Genomic DNA, 17940 nt, shown 5'->3' on the forward strand with positions numbered 1-17940 from the left:
GAATTCTAGCTCCAGAGGATTAGGTGCCCTCTTCTGGCCCACACTAGCACTGTGAGCATAGACACACATACATACAATAAAAAATGAAAATGGAAGTTCCTAAATGTTATTATGACAGTTAATGAAATTCTGCTCAGTTATATCATTTAACAGTTTTGTGTTTCTTCTCACTCATCCTTTGATGGTTATACAGCTCCCAGGATATAGGATACCACTCTTCAAATTGCTGAATGAGGGCCAGTAAGATCTGAATTTCATCCTCAGAACCCATATGTTAAAAGATCTGAGCCAGGAAGTGGTGGTGCATGCCTTTAATCCCAGGGCCCGGGAGGAAGAGGCAGGCAGATCTCTGTGACTTCGAGGCCAGAGCAAATCCTAGGACAGCCAGAGCTACACAAAGAAACACTGTCTGGAAAAAACAAAAGAGAGAGAGAGAGAGAACACTGACTCCCTAAAGTTATGTTCTGACCTCAACATGTACACCATGGCCTATATCACCACCACCCACACCCACACCCACAAAAATAAATAAAATAGCTAAATACACCAATGGATCAATAATTTTCAACTCTTACTACAAAATTTCAGCAGAGACAAGGTTTCTCTGTGTAACCCTGCTGTCCTGGAACTCACTCTGTGGACTAGGCTGGCCTCGAACTCACAGAGATCCGCCTGCCTCTCCCTCTGGAGTGCTGGGATTAAAGGCGTGCGCCACCAAGAACGGCTGGGCTTTGTTGGTTTGGTTAGGTTTTTTGTTTTTTTTTAATTGGGAGTACAGAGCAGGGTCGTGTAGCCCAAACTGATCTAGAACTCCCCATTCTTCCACCTCAGAACTCCTGACAGGTTTGCATCAGCTAAATATTAATAAAAATAATAATAAAACTATTATTGCGTGGGTAAGCAAATTGACCGAACGTCCAGCACGTCTCCACATTTGGTGTCTTGTGGTTCGAACATTCGTTTGTTTGTTTGATTTGGCTTTGACACGGGATCTCTCTGTGTAGTCCTAGCTGTCCTGGAGTTCTCTATATGTGTAGACCAGGCCGTCCTCGAATCCACAGGGATCCCCCTGCTTCTGCCTCCGGAGTGCTAAGATGATCAAAGGCGTGTACCACCACGCCGGGGTATGTCTGCACACTCGTAATGCACACCAGAGCCCCAGCTGCTTGCGGGGCTGAAGCAGAAGGTTCCTGAATTACAGGCCATCCTGAAAAGCATAGGGAGTCAGACAGACAGACAGACAGGGAGGTAAGGAGGCAGAGAAAGAGACAGAGACAGATTGTAACAGCAGCAATAAATTGATGATGTTTATAATTTTTCTTGTTGGAATTAATCCTGGAAGCATTCCTCCTTAGAGAGGCATTGCATAATTTACCTTTCACGTTGGCAGTTAGCACTCTGCCACGACTAACGTGGGTTTGCATTCCCTGACCACAAAAGGACAAGGATGGACTTGCACATTCACCACTCACAGCCCGCAACAGTCGCAAAGCTCCCTAGAAGGCCGCTTAAGGGGCCTTAAAATGCTTCGCTGCCGTGATCCCCCAGAGAGAGCTACGGGAACCGTGGTGAGGCGGTGGGATGACCAGGGGGCTGGGAGAGAAGAAGAAAGCGTTCTCTTCCAGCGAGAGGAAACTGGGAATCCAGTGAGAACCGGCCAGCGGTGCCAGGAAGTAAGGTGAGGGAAGGAAAAGAATTTCAATGAGTTCGGAGAGCTTCGGCTACCCGGGTAACACGGACAGCATGAGCACACCAGCCCTCGCAGGGCCCGACAGCCAGAGCATGTGAAAACTAACTCTCCAGCTCAACAAATAGGAAAAGCGCTTCCAACTCGGGGGGTGAAAAAAAAAAATCAGCCCCGTTAAAAGCACAGCTCACCCACCAGCCAGCCCTCCACTTCCCTCCCTTGGATAGTCACTACCGAGGCCCCCAACGCCTCCGAGAGAGGGCGGCTCCCCGTGTCACATGACGCCGCGATCACGTGACCCTCGCCCCGCGGGAGCCAAGGCGCGATCCGGCTCCCGCAGCCCGAGGGAAGGAGGGAGGGGGGAGCCCCGCTGTGCCCACACACCCCAGCCAGGCTCGACCATGCTGTCCCGCCTGCTCAAGGAACACCAGGCCAAGCAGAACGAACGCAAGGAGCTGCAGGGTGAGCGCAGAGGCCCCGTCCCCGTCCTCCACCCCCGGCCGCCCCGGCCCCGCGGCTGCCGGAAGCCTGCACCTCGGGTAACCTCCCCGATCGAGGGGCGGGCGCCGGCCCGCGGCCCACCCGAGCGCTGGGCAGGGGGTTCGGGGCGGCACTTGTGCGAACTCCGTCCCCCTGCCCACCCGCTCCGGTCCCCCTGGCACCGCCGACCCGGTCCCTTCGGCGACGCCCCGAATCCCGGCCGAGGCCGGGCCTGAGCCCCGCCCCCGGGCCTTGACGCGCGATGCCGATTGGCCCAGGCGGCCTCTCAGCCCGGAAGTGGGCGGGAGCTGGGCGCCGCGCCCGCGGCTGGGTTCCCGCGGGTCTGCAGCCACGGCTAAGGCTCTCCCAGGGCCCAGACTGGGAACCCTGGGGTTGCCGATCCAAGTCGGGGAGAAGGGGTGTCTGGGGAGCGTCCCGGGCGTGCCTGAGGGAGTCCCTTCCCCGCCCAGGGGGCCAGCTTCCTCACCTCCAGAATAAAGGGGTTTGGTTTGTTCTATGTATGTGAGGTCCTTGTCCAGAGGTCTGACGTCAGAGGGCAGTTTGCAGACGAGGAGTAAGTGCATGGGGAGCCCATTAGCAGCCCCACCTCTCCAATCCGAAGTCTACTCCAACCCCTCTCCCCTTCCCCAGAGAAGAGGAGGCAAGAGGCCATCACCGCAGCGACCTGCCTGACCGAAGCTTTGGTGGACCACCTCAATGTGGGGTACGAACCTCCTCCCTCAACTCGTTCCTTCCATCCACCCTGGTTAGACAGGGTCTGGGCCATCGTCCTGAGGGATCCGGGTGCCCCAGTCACCCCCCTGATCCCCCCCCGCCCCACCCCACCCCGCCTAATGTAACTTCGTGGAGACTTGAGTCACTGTGACCCCTAAGCAGCTGCAGCGGTTGAGAAGGCAGCCAGAATTTCCCCTCCCCACTCCCCACACTCACGTCCCTGGCACCACCTGATGCCATCTGGCCAGCTCGGTTCACCCTGTTCAGTCCAGCCGTCACTTGGGTGGGAGGGAGGGAAGGCCAGCCTCTCTCGCCACATAGCCCCCTCCCTTCCTCACCTCCTACTCTCTGGCAAGCCTGGGAAACAGCTGGCAGGAAGAAGGTGGCACAGCTGGTACAAGTGAGGAAGAGCTGATGCCAAGAGCTGTGACAGCCAGGCTGTCCTCTCCCTTCCTTCCGGGTCCCCAGGGGCCCTACCAGCCACCTCAACCCTCAACGAGAAGGCCAGGGATAGCCAAACACTCGAGAGAAGATTTCCCGGACCTGTGTGACTCATAAGAGTGCAGAGATGGTGACTCGATAGTCCGTCTACGGGAAGCAAGGAGTGACATGTGACATACTATGCCTTCCACTCGGGGCACGGGGCACGTAGCAGAGCTGGGTTGTCGATCCAGAAACTGAGTCATCCAAGGGAGTCATGCAGGCAGGGGGAGGGGGAAGGGTCATCTCCGTTACTCATCTGAGGGGAGATGGGGGGGAAATGGCTGTGGTTGGGGCCTCTGGTCTCCTTTGTCTCCACACTGGCACCTCCTTTGCCACTGTTTGTGAGGCTGGCTGGCTTCTCTCTTTTCTACTTGCTTGCTGTATGCCACCCCACTTTCAAGCTTAGAGGGCAGCTAAGCCAAATCCAGATTAGAAAGGGTTTTGTGCTGCTACCCACAGCTCCTAGTCTCCAGAAAATGAAACAAAGGCTTAGTGTGTCTCAGCCCTTGTCAGGTGCCTTGCCCACTTTCTTGGAGCCCCCCCCCCAACACCCTTTGCCTCCTCTGCCCCACACATTCCAGCGGGTGGTGGCACCGGATGTGGAGTCTCCTTACTGACCTAGAGCTCTGGGGTAGGGAAGGAAAAGGTCATCTGCTAGTAAGAGAGGGAACAGTGGTCACACAAAAGGCCAAGCAAAAACCATTGGTGGGAGATGGAGCACCAGCCCTGGTATGATGGTAACCACAGCCAGCGGTCTGCCTGAGCAGGAAAGAAGTATTGCCTGGAGCAAGGACAGGAGTGTGTGTGTGTGTGTGTGTGTGTGTGTGTGTGTGTGTGTGTGTGTGTCTCTGTGTCTGTCTGTCAGAGAAAGAGTGTGTGTGAGAGAGAGAGAGTGTGTGTGTGTCAGAGAGAAAGAGTGTGTGTGTCAGAGAGAGAAAGAGAGAGTGTGTGTGTGAGAGAGTGTGTGTGTTTATGTGTGTGTATGAGAAAGAGACTGTGTGTGTGAGAGAGAGAGAGTGAGTGTGTCTGTGTGTTTGTGTTCACTCATCTTTACGGGTGAGTGAGAGTTGGGTGTGGTAGCAGATGCCCACATGCCTGTAATCCCAGCACTTGGACAGTAGAGGCAGAAGGATTAGTTCAAGGCCAGCTTCATCCCCATAGCAAGTTGAGGTCATCCTGGGCTACATAAGACCCTGTCTCAAAAGGGGGAGGAAGAGACAAGAAAATCTCTTGGGATAGGCTTATTTGACCCAGGGTTCCTAAGGAGAGGGGTTTACTCTCCCAACCCACCCGGGATTCAGGGAGGGGCTTGATTTCCTTCCCAGCTTCTTGCAGAGATCACTGGGCTTCAAATCACTGCCAGATGTGTCCCTGCTGCTGAATTTTCCCACGCCCCCTTTCCCTCCCAGCTTCTTCCTCAGGGATATCCCCAGGTTAACCCTCCCTACCCCATCTCAGCTACAGAGACTCCTTGAGAGGATAAGAAATGGTATGTTTCTAGTCAGCTCCCAAATTGGCTTTCTTGGGAACCCTAGGGTTGGAGGAAGGAGCCTGCTTCATTTGGGTCACATCCGGAAAAGGCCAGAACCCCAAGGCTTCCCCAGTCCTACCCCCTGGCTGATCCCCCACCCTTGTAATAGGCCCTGAAGACCTCTCCCCCCCCCACACCATGTACTAGATGAGCTGACATCCTCCCTCCTCCAATCCTTAGTGTGGCCCAGGCCTACATGAACCAGAGGAAGCTGGACCATGAGGTGAAGACCCTACAGGTCCAGGCTGCCCAGTTTGCCAAGCAGACGGGCCAGTGGATCGGAATGGTGGAAAACTTCAACCAGGCACTTAAGGTGGGCCACGCCCCCACGTCGTTGCCTCTTTCTGAGCCCCCATTGGCTGTCTTCAGTCTCAAGGTTGATGACGAAGCGGGGATGGCCCCAGAGACGCCTTCTGGTGTCAGGAAAGCTAGAAAGAAAAAAGACAGGATCTCGAGATGCAGCTCAGTGACATGTTTAGGGCCCTGGGTTCAATCCCTAGCTCTACAGAAAACCCTCAGTAGGGTCCACAGACCCGTTGTTCCAGCTGCTGTGGAGGCTGAAGGAGGGGGAGGACAGCTGGAGCCCAGGGGTTGAAGTCAGCCTGAGCAATGTTGCAGTGGGCCATCTCAAAGAAAGGCAGACAGACAGACAGACAGACAGACAAGCAGTTGGTGTATCTGAGTAAGTGACCCCAGCCTACGAGGCGTAATCTACCCACCCTGATTCCTGGCCTCCAATCTCTTCTCCCCCCTCGCCAGGAAATTGGGGACGTGGAGAACTGGGCTCGGAGCATCGAGCTGGACATGCGCACCATTGCCACTGCCCTGGAGTACGTCTACAAAGGGCAGCTCCAGTCCGCCCCGTCCTAGCCCCTCTCCACCCTCCCCGACGGGAGGGAGACTGGTGGGGCCATCAATAAAACACAAGCTTCCGTTCTACGTGGTGTGTCGGACGGAGTCACGAGCTCCCGGGTGGCGGTGGGGGTTCCGAGGTGATCTCCCCGTGGGAGTAGAGACTTGGTGGAGGGTGGCAGCATTCCTTTTCCTGCACCTACTCTTCCTTGAACCTGGTGCAGGTGCCTTTCAGCTGCGCAGAAAGCGTGCCTCGTGCCTGCCCAGAGGAGGCCTCTGCTCAAAACCTTCTACTTCCAGACTTCAGTTTCCTGCAGAGAAGAATTGAGTCAGTCGGGGAGCAGGCCTAGTCCTCAGCTCTGGCTCTCTGCCTCACCACACGCTCATGTGCTCTCCCGGCTGCCTCTAAGCGGTGTCATGAGTCTGGGCCAGGTGGGGGATTAATTCCTGGGGGCACTTGAGGGCTGAGAAGGAAGAAAAATGACAGGTCCAGGGCCACCCACAGAGAGGGGCAGCTGCCATCCTTGGTAGTTCCCACCTCCTAGGAGACAGTGGCAAGAATGGTCAGGAGCCCAGGCTGAGAAAGACCGCCTAAGGGGGCGGAGGGGGGGGGGCTGGGCAGAACTGCCCTCTGCCAAAACCTAGCTCCGCCAGGCAGGCTTCAGCCTCTTAGCTCCTCCTCCTCCTCACCGCTGCCCTCACCCCACAAACATACAGACACTTAACAGTCCTGCTCCAGAGCAAGAGTCCACCCCTCCAGACTTTGGCCTTAGCTGTAGCTAGTGTGGGAGCCTGGGAAGTCCGAGAGCAAAGTCTCTTAAGCAGACGAAAAAGCTACAGCTTCACACATTGTGTGCCTGCCAGCTTTCCCCAGAGGTACGTAAGGGGTGGGGGTGGGGGGTGCTATAAAAAGACCAGCCAGGGATGGCATGTATTGATCGTCCAAGATTCAAGCTTTGGGCATTGTCCTCACGTCATCCCTTTGATCTTCCACAACACCGGGATGGGCCTGGTGGGTAGCGTAGCTCAATTTGCTAAATGAGAAAACGGGTCCCAAGACAGAGTAAATGTGCCCAGCCTCACACAGTAACTTTGAGGCCACCGGGGCTGAAATGCAGGGCTCTTGGTTCCAAAAGCAAGGCAAGGAACGCATTCAGAGGGTTTTGATGTTCCTGGATTAGTAGAAGGTACGATGGTAATCCAGGTCCCTCTGCTCCCACACAACACGTTTGCACACAGGACCAGCTCGGGTTTATTTCATTAGCTGCAAAGACGGTGTTGGCCCACGTCTGTTTTGCACAATAAGCCATAGCTTGCCAATCATCTGCGAAGCAGATAGTTTCTTGATTTGTCTGCTCAGACCAGACATTTCCCGCTAAGTAGATGTTAGGGGCCAGGGCTAAAGGGGCAGAGGAAATGACAAGCTTTCCTGCCCAGTCTGGGCTGCCATCTGCAGGGCATCGCACCTAACCATGTGGCTGCCCCTGCTTCTCGGTGCCTTGCTGTGGGCAGTGCTGTGGTTGCTCAGAGACCGGCAGAGACTGCCTGCCAGCCACGCTTTCATATTCATCACTGGCTGTGACTCGGGCTTTGGGCGCCTCCTGGCATTGCAACTTGACCAGAAAGGCTTCCAAGTCCTGGCCGGCTGCCTGACCCCCTCTGGGGCAGAAGACCTACAGCAGATGGCCTCCCCCCGCCTCCACACAACAGTGCTGGATATCACTGACCCCCAGAATGTCCAGCAGGTTGCCAAGTGGGTGAAGACGCATGTTGGAGAAACTGGTGAGTGCAGTGGAGTCGCTGAGGCTGTGGGGGAAGCATGGGGTTCAAATCCTCCCAGGAAGGAGACATCGGAGAATGCCTCACCGCCACGAAACCCCCACCCTGTGTCTGTCATCTCCCCACAGGGCTCTTTGGTCTGGTGAATAATGCTGGTGTGGCCGGTGTCATCGGACCTACGCCGTGGCTGACAAGGGACGATTTCCAGCACGTGCTGAACGTGAACACACTGGGTCCCATTGGGGTCACCCTTGCCCTGCTACCCCTGCTACAACAGGCCCGGGGCCGGGTGGTCAACATCACCAGCGTCCTGGGTCGTCTCGCAGCCAATGGCGGGGGCTACTGTGTTTCCAAGTTTGGCCTGGAGGCCTTCTCCGACAGCCTGAGGTGAGGATGCACAGCCGCAGGCCCAGCCTGGAGAACTTAGGGGAAATGGAAGAGGAGACAGGGTTACATGTAGCTGAGACCCCAAGCTTTGTCACCTACAAGCTGTGTCCTTAAATAGCTTACACTGTGTGTGTGTGCGGTGTGTGTGTGTGTGTGTGTGTGTGTGTGTGTGTGCGTGCGCGCGTGCGTGCGTGCGTGCGTGCGTGCGTGCGTGCATGTAATTGAGACAAGTCTCACTGAGTCATCCTGACTGACCTGGAACTCACAGAACCAGCCTGCCTCTACCTCCCCAGAGCTGGGCTTAAAGGTGTGCACCGCCACACCAGGCAGGTCACTTATTTTTTGAGTCAGGGTTGCACTCTGTAGTCCAGGCTGGCCCCAAATTCTTGGCAATCCTCCTATCTCAGCCTCTTGAGCACTGGATTGCAGGTGTGAGCCACCACACACCCAACTAGGTTATTGCTCTCTGTTTGGTTTTTTCCTTCCAAGTCTGTTAAATCCGAGTGAGACCTCATGGGGGTTCAGAGCAAAGTGAGGTGTGTTGGGGAAAGCCTTACGTCATTCATTTTTAAATGGCATTTACACACACACAGATACACACACACACACACACACACACACACACACACGCACACGCACACGCATGCGCGCACACGCACGCACACGCGCACACACATGTATTTATTGTGTGTATGCATGCACACGTGGCGTGCAGGTCGAGTGCATGTACGGGAGTCTGTTCTTTTGCTGAGGTGATGAGGGTGATGGCCAGAGGCCTTACCTGAGGAGTCCTCTCAGCAGCCCCTCATATCACTGTTAATAGTAGAAGAACTCATACTTTCTCACTTCATTCTCCTGACCATTCTACATGAATAGCTCTGGCTACTTAGTAGGAGCATTGAGACATGCCCCTAGGCCAGGTCTGCCCTCATTTTTGAGACAGGGTCTTACTGTATAGACCAGAAGCCCCCCCCCTTTTTTTTTTAATTTTTATGTGTATTGGTGTTTGGCCTGCATGTATGTCTATGCGAGGGTATCAGATCCACTGCAACTGTCATGTGGGTGTTGGGAATTGAACCCTGGTCCTCTGGAAGAACAGCTAATGCTCTTAACCGCTGAGTCAGCTCTCCTGTCCTTTTTCTTTTTCTTTCTTTTTTTTAAGACAAGGCATCACTCTGTAGCCCAGACTGGCCTCAAACTCACTATCCAAGTGCTGGGATCACAGACACATGACTCCACGTAGGCCTTACCATAACAGTTTAAACAATATTGTTCAAAGTCGGTGAGACTACTAAGGCGCTCAGAGGACCATGGGAGCAGCAGAGTCTCAGTTTGGGACAGAAGCCCAAGTTGTTCAGGTAGAGCCCGACTAACTAGTAAGGAAGGCTGCCCTCATCACCACACCCGACAGACAGCTCCACTGTCTCGTGCCCCCTGTTCTCCCAGTCAGCACCGTGGAACACAGGGACACTGGGATCTCTCAGGCCAGAGCAGGGCAGAGGGATGGACCCCTCCTCAAACCATCCAGTCACCTACCGGCTGATACCAACCCAGACCCCTCACACCCGACTCAAGACTCAAGCTTATGTTTCGGAAGCTACGGAATGAGGCTCTGGATCGAGAACTGGCAGCCTGCAGCTATCACCCAGACGGGCTCAGCTGCCTTCAGGCTAATAATGGTTTTTACACATTTATATAGCCACATTGTAAATGGTTATATAAGTACATTAATTTTGCCAGGTATTGTGGTGCACACCTTTAATCTCAGCACTCAGGGCAGAGACAGGAATATCTCGGTGAGCTCAAGGCCATCCTGGTCTACATAGTGAGTTCTGGTCCAGCCAGGGCTACGTGGTAAGACCCTGTAGCAAAATAAATAAACACACTAATTTTGTCTGGCCTGTAGTACCTCAAAATTTACTATTAAGAAAAAGTAAGGGGGCCGGGGGGTGGTGGCGGCGGTGGCGGCACACGCCTTTAATCCCAGCACTCGGGAGGCAGAGGCAGGTAGATCTCTGAGTTCGAGGCCAGCCTGGGCTACAGAACGAGATCCAGGAAAGGCACAAAGCTACACAGAGAAACCCTGTCTCAAAGAAAAAAAAAAAAAGACATCCTGAGTTCAGGGGACATACATGGTAGGAGAGAACCACGTTGAACTCTGACATCCAGATGTGGACAGTGGTGCGCGCACACACACGCACACACACACACAAGTAAGTACATTTTTTTTAAGTAAAAGAAAAGTTCAAGATTAGCCTCGGGTACGTAGTGAGACCCTGTCTCATAAAATTTTAAAAATGAGAAATATCCAGACTATCATGACGGCTCACACCTGTAATCCAAACACATGGAAGGCAGAGACAGAAGTTACCAGGAGTTCAAGGCTAGCCTGGGCTACATGAGACCTTGTCTCAGAAAACAAAAACAAGGGGCCAGAGAGATGACTCAGAGGGTAACAGTGATTCCTGCTCTTGCAGAGGACCCAGGGTTGGATCCCTGACCTACAAGATGGTTCATCACAGCCTGTAACTCCAGTTGCAAGGGATCTGACACCTTCTGGCCAGTGAAGGCTCCTGCACACACATGGTGCACGTGAACTCAGGCAATACACATATAAATAATGATATTCTTTAAAAAGAAAATACAAGGAAAACAGAGTGAAGATACCTCCCCTGGGCTGGTGACGGTGTGGCTCCGTCGCTTACCTACCACGCACAGCCCAACCAGCAATAATAGCCTTTCCTGTCAGGACACGTGTCCCCACACTGCTGACACCTTTCCATCTTAGATCCCTCACACTGGAAACTAGGGTATAAACCCAGAAACCCTTCCGCCCACCCTCCAGGCGGGACATGGCTCCATTTGGAGTACGAGTCTCCATTGTGGAGCCTGGCTTCTTCCGAACCCCCGTGACCAACCTGGATAGTCTGGAGAACACCCTGAAGGCTTGTTGGGCCCGGCTACCACCGGCTACACAGGCCCGCTATGGGGAAGCCTTCCTCACTTCTTGTGAGTAGCTGGGCACATACTGAGTACATGACAGGAAAGGGGGGGACCAGAAAGGCCAGGCCTCGTAGAGGGGAAGGGGGCAGGCAGGGGTTGGAGGTGCCACTCCCCAGACTGGGCAGGTGATCTGTAAGACGGCCTAAGATGGGATGGAGGAGGGAGGCAGGGAGCATGGGCAAGCTAACTTCAAGCATCTTCCAAGATCTCCAGGTGCAGCGCCGCATCATGAACCTGATCTGTGACCCAGACCTGACTAAGGTGACCAGCTGCCTGGAGCATGCTCTGACAGCTCGTCACCCCCGAACCCGCTACAGCCCAGGCTGGGATGCCAAGCTGCTCTGGCTGCCTGCCTCCTACCTTCCAGCCAGCCTGGTGGACGCTGTGCTCACCTGGGTCCTTCCCCGGCCTGCCCAGGCAATTGACTGAGGCCAGCTCTCCATTTATGTCTGTCTCCACCCTGGTGCCGCCCCGTTCCTGGCACGGAGTCAGCTCTCAATAAATACGTATTGCTTTAAAAGGCAAAGTAGGTGGGCAGAAATGAAGGTACCTGTGGGAGCCTGGCAAGATTTAGTATCTAAAATCCCTAAACTGCCCAGGACCGGAACTCTCTGGCCTCTTCGGTGCCTACAAAACTTGTGTTGTCCACTGGGGGGCGTAAGGACCTGCCCTGCACTTGGAGATGCTCTTTGGAGCTGCACTCGGAGAGATGGCCACCAGAGGGCACTTCTGTCCGATCTTTCTACGTGGGGTAGTGAGTGTTTGCACCTGGCAGGGCGTTATCTAATGTTTCTGGGGACAGAAGGTGGTGAGGATGGTCAGGGCAGGACTGGGTGGCTTCCCTGGAAGAAGGAAATACTTAAACTCCCCTGTTATCTAAGGCCAAGAATCGGGGACACTGGCCACACAGGTCAGAGACAAGCACCTGAACCATTCTGATAGGAGCCTGGTCTTGAGGGCTGAGGGGAGGAGTCTGAACCGGGCCAGGCTTTGCCACGCAGGCCCCTTGTGGAGAACGCCTTTGACTTATGCAGGGGACGGCCTCACAAATACTCCAGGACACTGAAGGCAGGCGACACAAGCCAGGTCAGGGAGAGGACTCAGCCCTCCTCAGATCCCCACCAACAAGATGCTCCTTTCCCAAACTCCCCCAGAGACAGAGAGAAAGAAAAGGAAGGGGCCATCCATCACTCTAGGATAAACTGAGACCATCTCCTTTTTAGGTCTGAAAAAATAATCCGTTTAATTGAAAAACCTGGAGAATCCACTCCCTTAGATGAAAAGACAGAAAAGGGCCAGACCCCCAACCCCTACATGACTTCATAGCCACTTCGGATGCTTTTCACCAGACAGCAGGAGAAGATGATGCCCAGGACCTGAAAGGAGAGATGGGAGTGAGGGTGGAAAGGAGAAAGGGCCAGCTTCCCCAGACCCATCCGAAGGCCACTCTTCCAGGCCAGTCCCTCCTGCTCCCCAGATGCCCTGGGCCGATTCAGACCCCCACCCACAGCATATCTCACCTCCACAAAAGCAATGCCCTCCACTGATTCAGACCCCCCACCCACCCACAGCATATCTCACCTCCACAAAAGCAATGCCCTGGGCTGATTCAGACCCCCCACCCACCCACAGCATATCTCACCTCCACAAAAGCAATGCCCTGGGCTGATTCAGACCCCCCACCCACCCACAGCATATCTCACCTCCACAAAAGCAATGCCCTGGACTGATTCAGACCCCCCACCCACCCACAGCATATCTCACCTCCACAAAAGCAATGCCCTCCACTGATTCAGACCCCCACCCACCCACAGCATATCTCACCTCCACAAAAGCAATGCCCTCCACTGATTCAGACCCCCCACCCACCCACAGCATATCATCTCACCTCCACAAAAGCAATGCCCTGGACTGATTCAGACCCCCACCCACCCACAGCATATCTCACCTCCACAAAAGCAATGCCCTGGGCCGATTCAGACCCCCACCCACCCACAGCATATCTCACCTCCACAAAAGCAATGCCCAGAGCTGCTGCAGCCACCAGCAATATTTTCTTCCTCAGCCAGACCCCTATACTCTCCACACAGCCCTGGAGGGAAGAGGCGAGCATGAATAGCAGCAGAAACGTCCTGCCTACCTCCCCACCTCTCTTCCGGACCTCCTGTCCCCTTCTCCCAACCCCTCTCCTCCCCAGATCTCATCCCCGAACCTGATCCCATCAGCACCTCTCCTGCCTCCTGAAATATTCCCAAGTGTCCCCAGGCCAGCGCCTCCTCCTACCTGAGTGTGGATCGTGGATTTCTTGAAATCGTTTCCACAGCCCACGGTAATGTTGACGCAGCAGGAGTCGGGGACTCGGTCCTTGGCCATACCAGAGATGTTCTCCCAGTCTGTGTAGTTATTGGCCCCACAACACCCAAACTAGGAGAAGGAGGCGGGAGGGGAGGAGAGGTTGCCAAGTGGAACCTTCACTTTGTGAGCCTCTTCAATCCCCCACCCCGTCTTCCCAGCCTTCCCACTCACTTCTTTCTGCAGCCCGTCCAGAACCAAGGCCGTGTTGTTGTCTTTAAGGTAATTCTGCATCTGCTGCCGGAAGTTCTTATTAAACTCCGACTCCACCTACGAGTAAGGGAAGCATGTTGTCGAGAGCGGAATCCAGGCCCTAGAGTCCCAGGGTAACCCAAGACAGGGCTCCCCTTGCCCCCCGCTTACCTTGTCTCTAAACACATAGCCCGCGATGGCCACGGCCACCTCCACCAGCATGATGAGAGACAGGAAGACAGCGAACTGCAGGAGCACAGGACAGGAGTCGGGTGTGAAGTCCGGATCTCAAGGGCTTGCTCTGACCCAGTCAATTCCCGGAACACTCCTGGTGCTCCTCACCCACCCACCTCACCACAGAAATGCCCTCTGGTACTCCCAGGAGTCACGCTGCCCTACACCCCACTCACTGTAATCATAAGACAGTAGTTCTCCTTGCAGGCTCCACAGCAGCCCACAAAGGCCACCAGGAAGAGGAAGGCGCCCACTGCAATGATGACCACAGGCAACAGGGAGCCAGGCGTGGTCTCGTGGGTGATGGTCTGATTCAAGACGACCTGAACTGCCACACCAATGGCAATCAGTCCCACTGCACAGGCCTGGGGGGAGAGTGAGGGTTTGGGTCAGATCCTCCGTCCGGAAGCCCTTCACAGCTGACCCCCACCCAGAAAACACATGTTTTGCTTGTTTGTTTTTCGAGACAGGGTTTCTCCGTGTAGCCCTGGCCGTCCCAGAGCTAGCTAGCTCTGTAGACCAGGCTGGCCTCGAACTCACGGAGATCCGCCTGCCTCTGCCCCCCGGGCGCTGGGATGAAAGGCGTGCGCCACCACCGCCTGACCCAGAAAGCAGTCTGAACACCTCCAGGGCTGACTGTAGAGAAGGAAGTCTGCCCATCCTTGCCCCACGCACGGTGAAGGCTGGGAAGTTGTTCAGGGCAGACAGGTGGCCTGCCTGCCTGCCTGCCTTTAAACAGCTCTTCGCCCCGGGATGTGCATTACTTTCCGCAGGCTCCCAACTCGACTCTTTCCCAGAACTGCCCCTCACTCCAGTGACTAAGGTTCTGGGGCCAGCTGGGCCAGCGGCGGCGAGGGGATGAGAGCAGCCTCTCAGGGCAGGAGCGAAGGAAGGTGGGCAGAGCCCTTCGAGAGAGGAATAAACAGGGTGGGGAGTGGGGTAAGGCCCGTGGCGATACCATCGGACCGTTGGCAGGTTGCCCCACTCCCCCCCTATCACCAATGGTTGGGTCACCAGACAGGAAGGGCCAGGAGGGGGTTGGGTGGTGGCGGCGCTGTCCATCTAGGGTGGCCGTTCTCTGCCCAAACTCCTCGGAGGTCCCGGAAAGCCGGGGGAACGGGGGTTAAGGGCGGGGGGGGGGGTGCGTTCTGCCTCTGGCCCTTTCCTCGGGCTTTCCTTCCACATCTGGCCTCCAGCTGCCGTCATTCCCGGGCCCCTCGCCCGCCCCCTCCACGGCTCCCCGCGCCCCTGCCCGTCCCTCTCTTCCCCACCCCCCTCCCCACTACTCACGCAAAAGGCCAGCAGAAGAACGTAGAGCAAAAACTTGACACACTTCATTCCTCCTTCCACCGCCATGGCTGCTGGGCCTGGGGCCGCGGAGAGCACGGGGATTATTTATTTATCAGTCCGAGCAGGGCCGCCGCCGCCGCTACCACCGCGGGGGGCACGGGCTCCGCGGCTCCCCGGCCGCCGGCCCTCGCAGCCTTCCCTGCGCGGCCCCCATCGCGGCCCTTCCCACCCGGAAACCCGCGGTCAGATCCACGTCTCCCTGCCCCCTCCGCGCGCGGCGGTGGCGGTGGCGGCCGGGCAGGGGTGGGGGCGCGCGCCACGGAGCGCAGGGGGTGGAGGGAGCCTGGGCCGCAGCCTCGGGGACCCCGGGGCGCACGGAGGAGGGAGGGGCGCGGCCGCGCTCGGGACGGACCCCGACCCCCGCCGCCGCCGCCGGCCGCGGCCCCCGCGCCGAAGCGGGTCCCCCACCCCACCCCACCTCCCCGAAGCCGGTCCTCGGCGGGGCCGCGACCCCGGACCCCGGACCCCGGACCCCGGGCGCGGGCCTCCCTTCCTCGGCAGCGCGGCTGGCGCCCCGCGGGGCGTCGCGAACTTCGAGGAGGCAAAGTTGCTCGGAGAGCACCCGGGGGGGGGGGGGGGCGGGCGCGGCGCTGCTTTCGGGCGGCCCGGGGGTGAGGCTGGGGGACCCGGGGACCCCTCGGCGGCGCCCGCCAGCCTCACCTGCGCTCCCCGACGTTCCACGGTGCTCTCCCGCGCGGGTCAGCCGCCGTCTCCCGCGCCCCCCTCCGCGCGCGCGCGCGCGCGCCCCGCCTGCCCGCGCCGCCCCGCCCGGCCCCAGCCAGCCCCCTCCCCCGCGGGGTGGCCGCCAGCCTCCCTCATGTGACGCGGGAGCAGCTGCGGCCTGAGTCACCGGGGCTCACGGGGGTGGGGTGGGGAGGGAGGGAGGGAGGGGTGCAGCCGAGCCCCCCCCCCCCGCCCGCCCCGACGGGGACGCGTGCCCCGACCCGGAAAGCTCGCTCGCGCCGGGAGCTGCATGGACCGCAGGGCTCCCGGGGTGGGTGGGGGGGGGCCTCTCTGGAACCCCGCGGCTTCTCTCCCGGTTCTCCCTGGGACGGAGCGGGGCAGCCCAGGGTGGCCCGCGGGAGGCCGTGGGGTGGCTGGGATTGGGTGTGGCCGGAGTGAACGCTTGCAGAAAGCCCCTGGCCTCACGTCTGAGGAGTCCCCCAACATTCCGGACTAGGCTTTCCTGGCCCCAACTTCTGCATTGACTGGGGCTCCTGGGCAGAGGGAGCCCGAGGAAGCCCTTGTCGGGAGCCGCGCCTCACGTCAGTTGTAACACGTCAGGGCCAGGGCCCTCCTTCTGGGAAAAGATTAACCACGTCTGCGCTCCCTCGCTCCTGAAGAAAGGACGCGAAGGCCAGCGAGGCTTTTCTCCAATAGACTCCCCCGTCTTATTCCTCTTCTCGGCAAAGCCGCCGCGCTTTAATCACACCGTTAATCCCAGCACCTGGGAGGCGGAGGCAGGCTCTGCGGGGGAGTTCGAGGCCAGCCTGGGCTACAGAGAGAGTTCCAGGGCTGTTACACAGAGAAACCCTGTCTCGAAAAACAAAACAAACAGAACAAAACGAGAGAGACAGAGAAGCAGAGACAGAGACAGAGAGGAGGATGTCAAAGCCTGGTGAAGGCAGGAGCTGGAAATACCTCCCTCCCTTGAGCCACTGCTGGCTCCCAGAAGGAGCTGTTGTGGAAAGCTAAAGGAAATGACCTTCTCACTCCCAGCCTGAGCTCTATCCTTTCAACACGGCGCCTTCTGAGCTGCTTCCTGAGTCTTCGGGAAGAAAGCGCGCCCTAAGGAACAATTAGAGCAAAGGGCCAGCCTGGTGGCGCATCTGTAATCCCGGCACGCTCGTTTTTCAAGACAGGGTTTCTCTGTGCAGCCCCGGCTGTCCTGGAACTCACTCTGTAGCCCAGGCTGGCCTCGAACTCAGATCCGCCTGCCCCTGGCTCCTGAGCGCTGGGATCAAAGGCGTGCGCCACCACACCCGGCACTCTGTCAAGTCTTAAGCAAAAGAACCAAAAACTCAAAGCCATCCTGAACAATTTAGCCACACACACACACACACACACACACACACGCACGCACGCACGCACGCACGCACGCACGCACACACGCACGCACGCACGCCCCTTTCTCTTTGGAGACAAGGTCTCAATGTAACCCAGGCTGGCCTGGAACTCCCTGTGTAGTTGAGGCTGACCTTGACCACCCTGCCTCGGCCTCACAAGCGCCGCCATTACTGTGTCCACAAGCCCATCGGACTGATGCATCAAACCCAAGGTTTGGTAGGCAAGCACTCTAGCAGCTAAGCTGTATCCCCGGTGCTAGTGAGACTCACAGTGAAGAAGAGGGGTGCAGGAGCTCTGTGGTAGAGCACCTAGCACGATCAAGAGTCCAGGTTAGGTTCCCAGACCATGAAAAAATTGAGGCGTGACGGTGAGGCCTCTTGTTCCCAGCACTTCCCGGAAGGCAGGAGGACTGAACGTTCCCGGCCATCCTGGGTGACACAGCAAAACGCTCGTCCAGCATGTGAATGAGCCTGGGTTTAATCAGCAGAACGAAAACCAGTGGTATACACACCTGTAATCCTAGCACTTGGGAGACTGGAGCAGGAGGATCATTTAATCACGTCAAGTTCAAGACCAGCCTGGGCCACAAAGCAAGACCCTATCTCACGAAAAAGAAAGAAAGGAAGGAAGGGAGGGAGGGAGGAAGGAAGGAAGGAAGAAAGAAAGAAACCTGAGCTGAAGATGTAACTCAGTTGGAAGAGTGCTAGATTAGTATGCAAAAAAAAAAAAAAAAAAAAAAAAAACCTGGCTTCATATAAACCAGGCATTACTATGGTACATACCTATAATTCCTGTCCTCATGAGGTAG

General features: G+C 56.8%; 4 protein-coding genes across 9 annotated transcripts in view; 2 read left to right on the forward strand and 2 right to left on the reverse strand.

Annotated features, from left to right (window-relative positions):
- The window catches only part of Itga7 (integrin subunit alpha 7), a 34546-nt gene extending 30967 nt beyond the window's left edge, over nt 1–3579 (reverse strand). The window contains exon 1 of one of the 5 annotated variants that reach the window (XM_037211937.1): nt 3241–3576. In XM_037211937.1, coding sequence (XP_037067832.1) covers nt 3241–3458 — 218 coding nt within the window. In that variant the 5' untranslated portion in view covers nt 3459–3576. Of the gene's footprint in view, nt 1–3240 lie in introns of all 5 variants that reach the window. The other 4 variants (XM_037211940.1, XM_037211942.1, XM_037211943.1 and 1 more) reach the window with 4 other exon arrangements.
- Nucleotides 1951–5855, forward strand: Bloc1s1 (biogenesis of lysosomal organelles complex 1 subunit 1). Its single transcript, XM_028855465.2, has 4 exons — nt 1951–2149; nt 2819–2891; nt 5097–5229; nt 5676–5855. Exons 1-4 carry the CDS (start codon nt 1966–1968, stop codon nt 5784–5786), a joined length of 501 nt encoding a protein of 166 aa, XP_028711298.2. The 5' UTR covers nt 1951–1965; the 3' UTR covers nt 5787–5855.
- A 100-nt stretch (nt 5856–5955) lies between these two features.
- On the forward strand, nt 5956–11457 carry Rdh5 (retinol dehydrogenase 5). 2 transcript variants are annotated; one of them, XM_028855463.2, is made up of 5 exons: nt 5956–6644; nt 7206–7550; nt 7676–7934; nt 10780–10943; nt 11143–11457. In XM_028855463.2, the coding sequence occupies exons 2-5, from the start codon at nt 7241–7243 to the stop codon at nt 11364–11366; spliced, it is 957 nt and encodes a 318-aa protein (XP_028711296.1). In that variant the 5' UTR covers nt 5956–6644; nt 7206–7240; the 3' UTR covers nt 11367–11457. The 2 variants fall into 2 exon arrangements, with proteins under 2 accessions (XP_028711296.1, XP_028711295.1); XM_028855462.2 differs by lacking the exon at nt 5956–6644 and having other exon boundaries at nt 6654–7550.
- Nucleotides 11458–12153: 696 nt separating this feature from the next.
- On the reverse strand, nt 12154–15813 carry Cd63 (CD63 molecule). Its single transcript, XM_028855494.2, has 8 exons — nt 15726–15813; nt 15006–15082; nt 13892–14080; nt 13653–13727; nt 13464–13559; nt 13221–13361; nt 12946–13029; nt 12154–12313 (listed from the first exon to the last, which is right to left on the reverse strand). The coding sequence occupies exons 2-8, from the start codon at nt 15069–15071 to the stop codon at nt 12248–12250; spliced, it is 717 nt and encodes a 238-aa protein (XP_028711327.1). The 5' UTR covers nt 15072–15082; nt 15726–15813; the 3' UTR covers nt 12154–12247.
- Between the last annotated feature and the right edge of the window lie 2127 nt (nt 15814–17940).

The sequence above is a fragment of the Peromyscus leucopus genome, chromosome 18 (genome assembly GCF_004664715.2).
Source record: "Peromyscus leucopus breed LL Stock chromosome 18, UCI_PerLeu_2.1, whole genome shotgun sequence".
NCBI lineage: Eukaryota > Metazoa > Chordata > Mammalia > Rodentia > Cricetidae > Peromyscus > Peromyscus leucopus.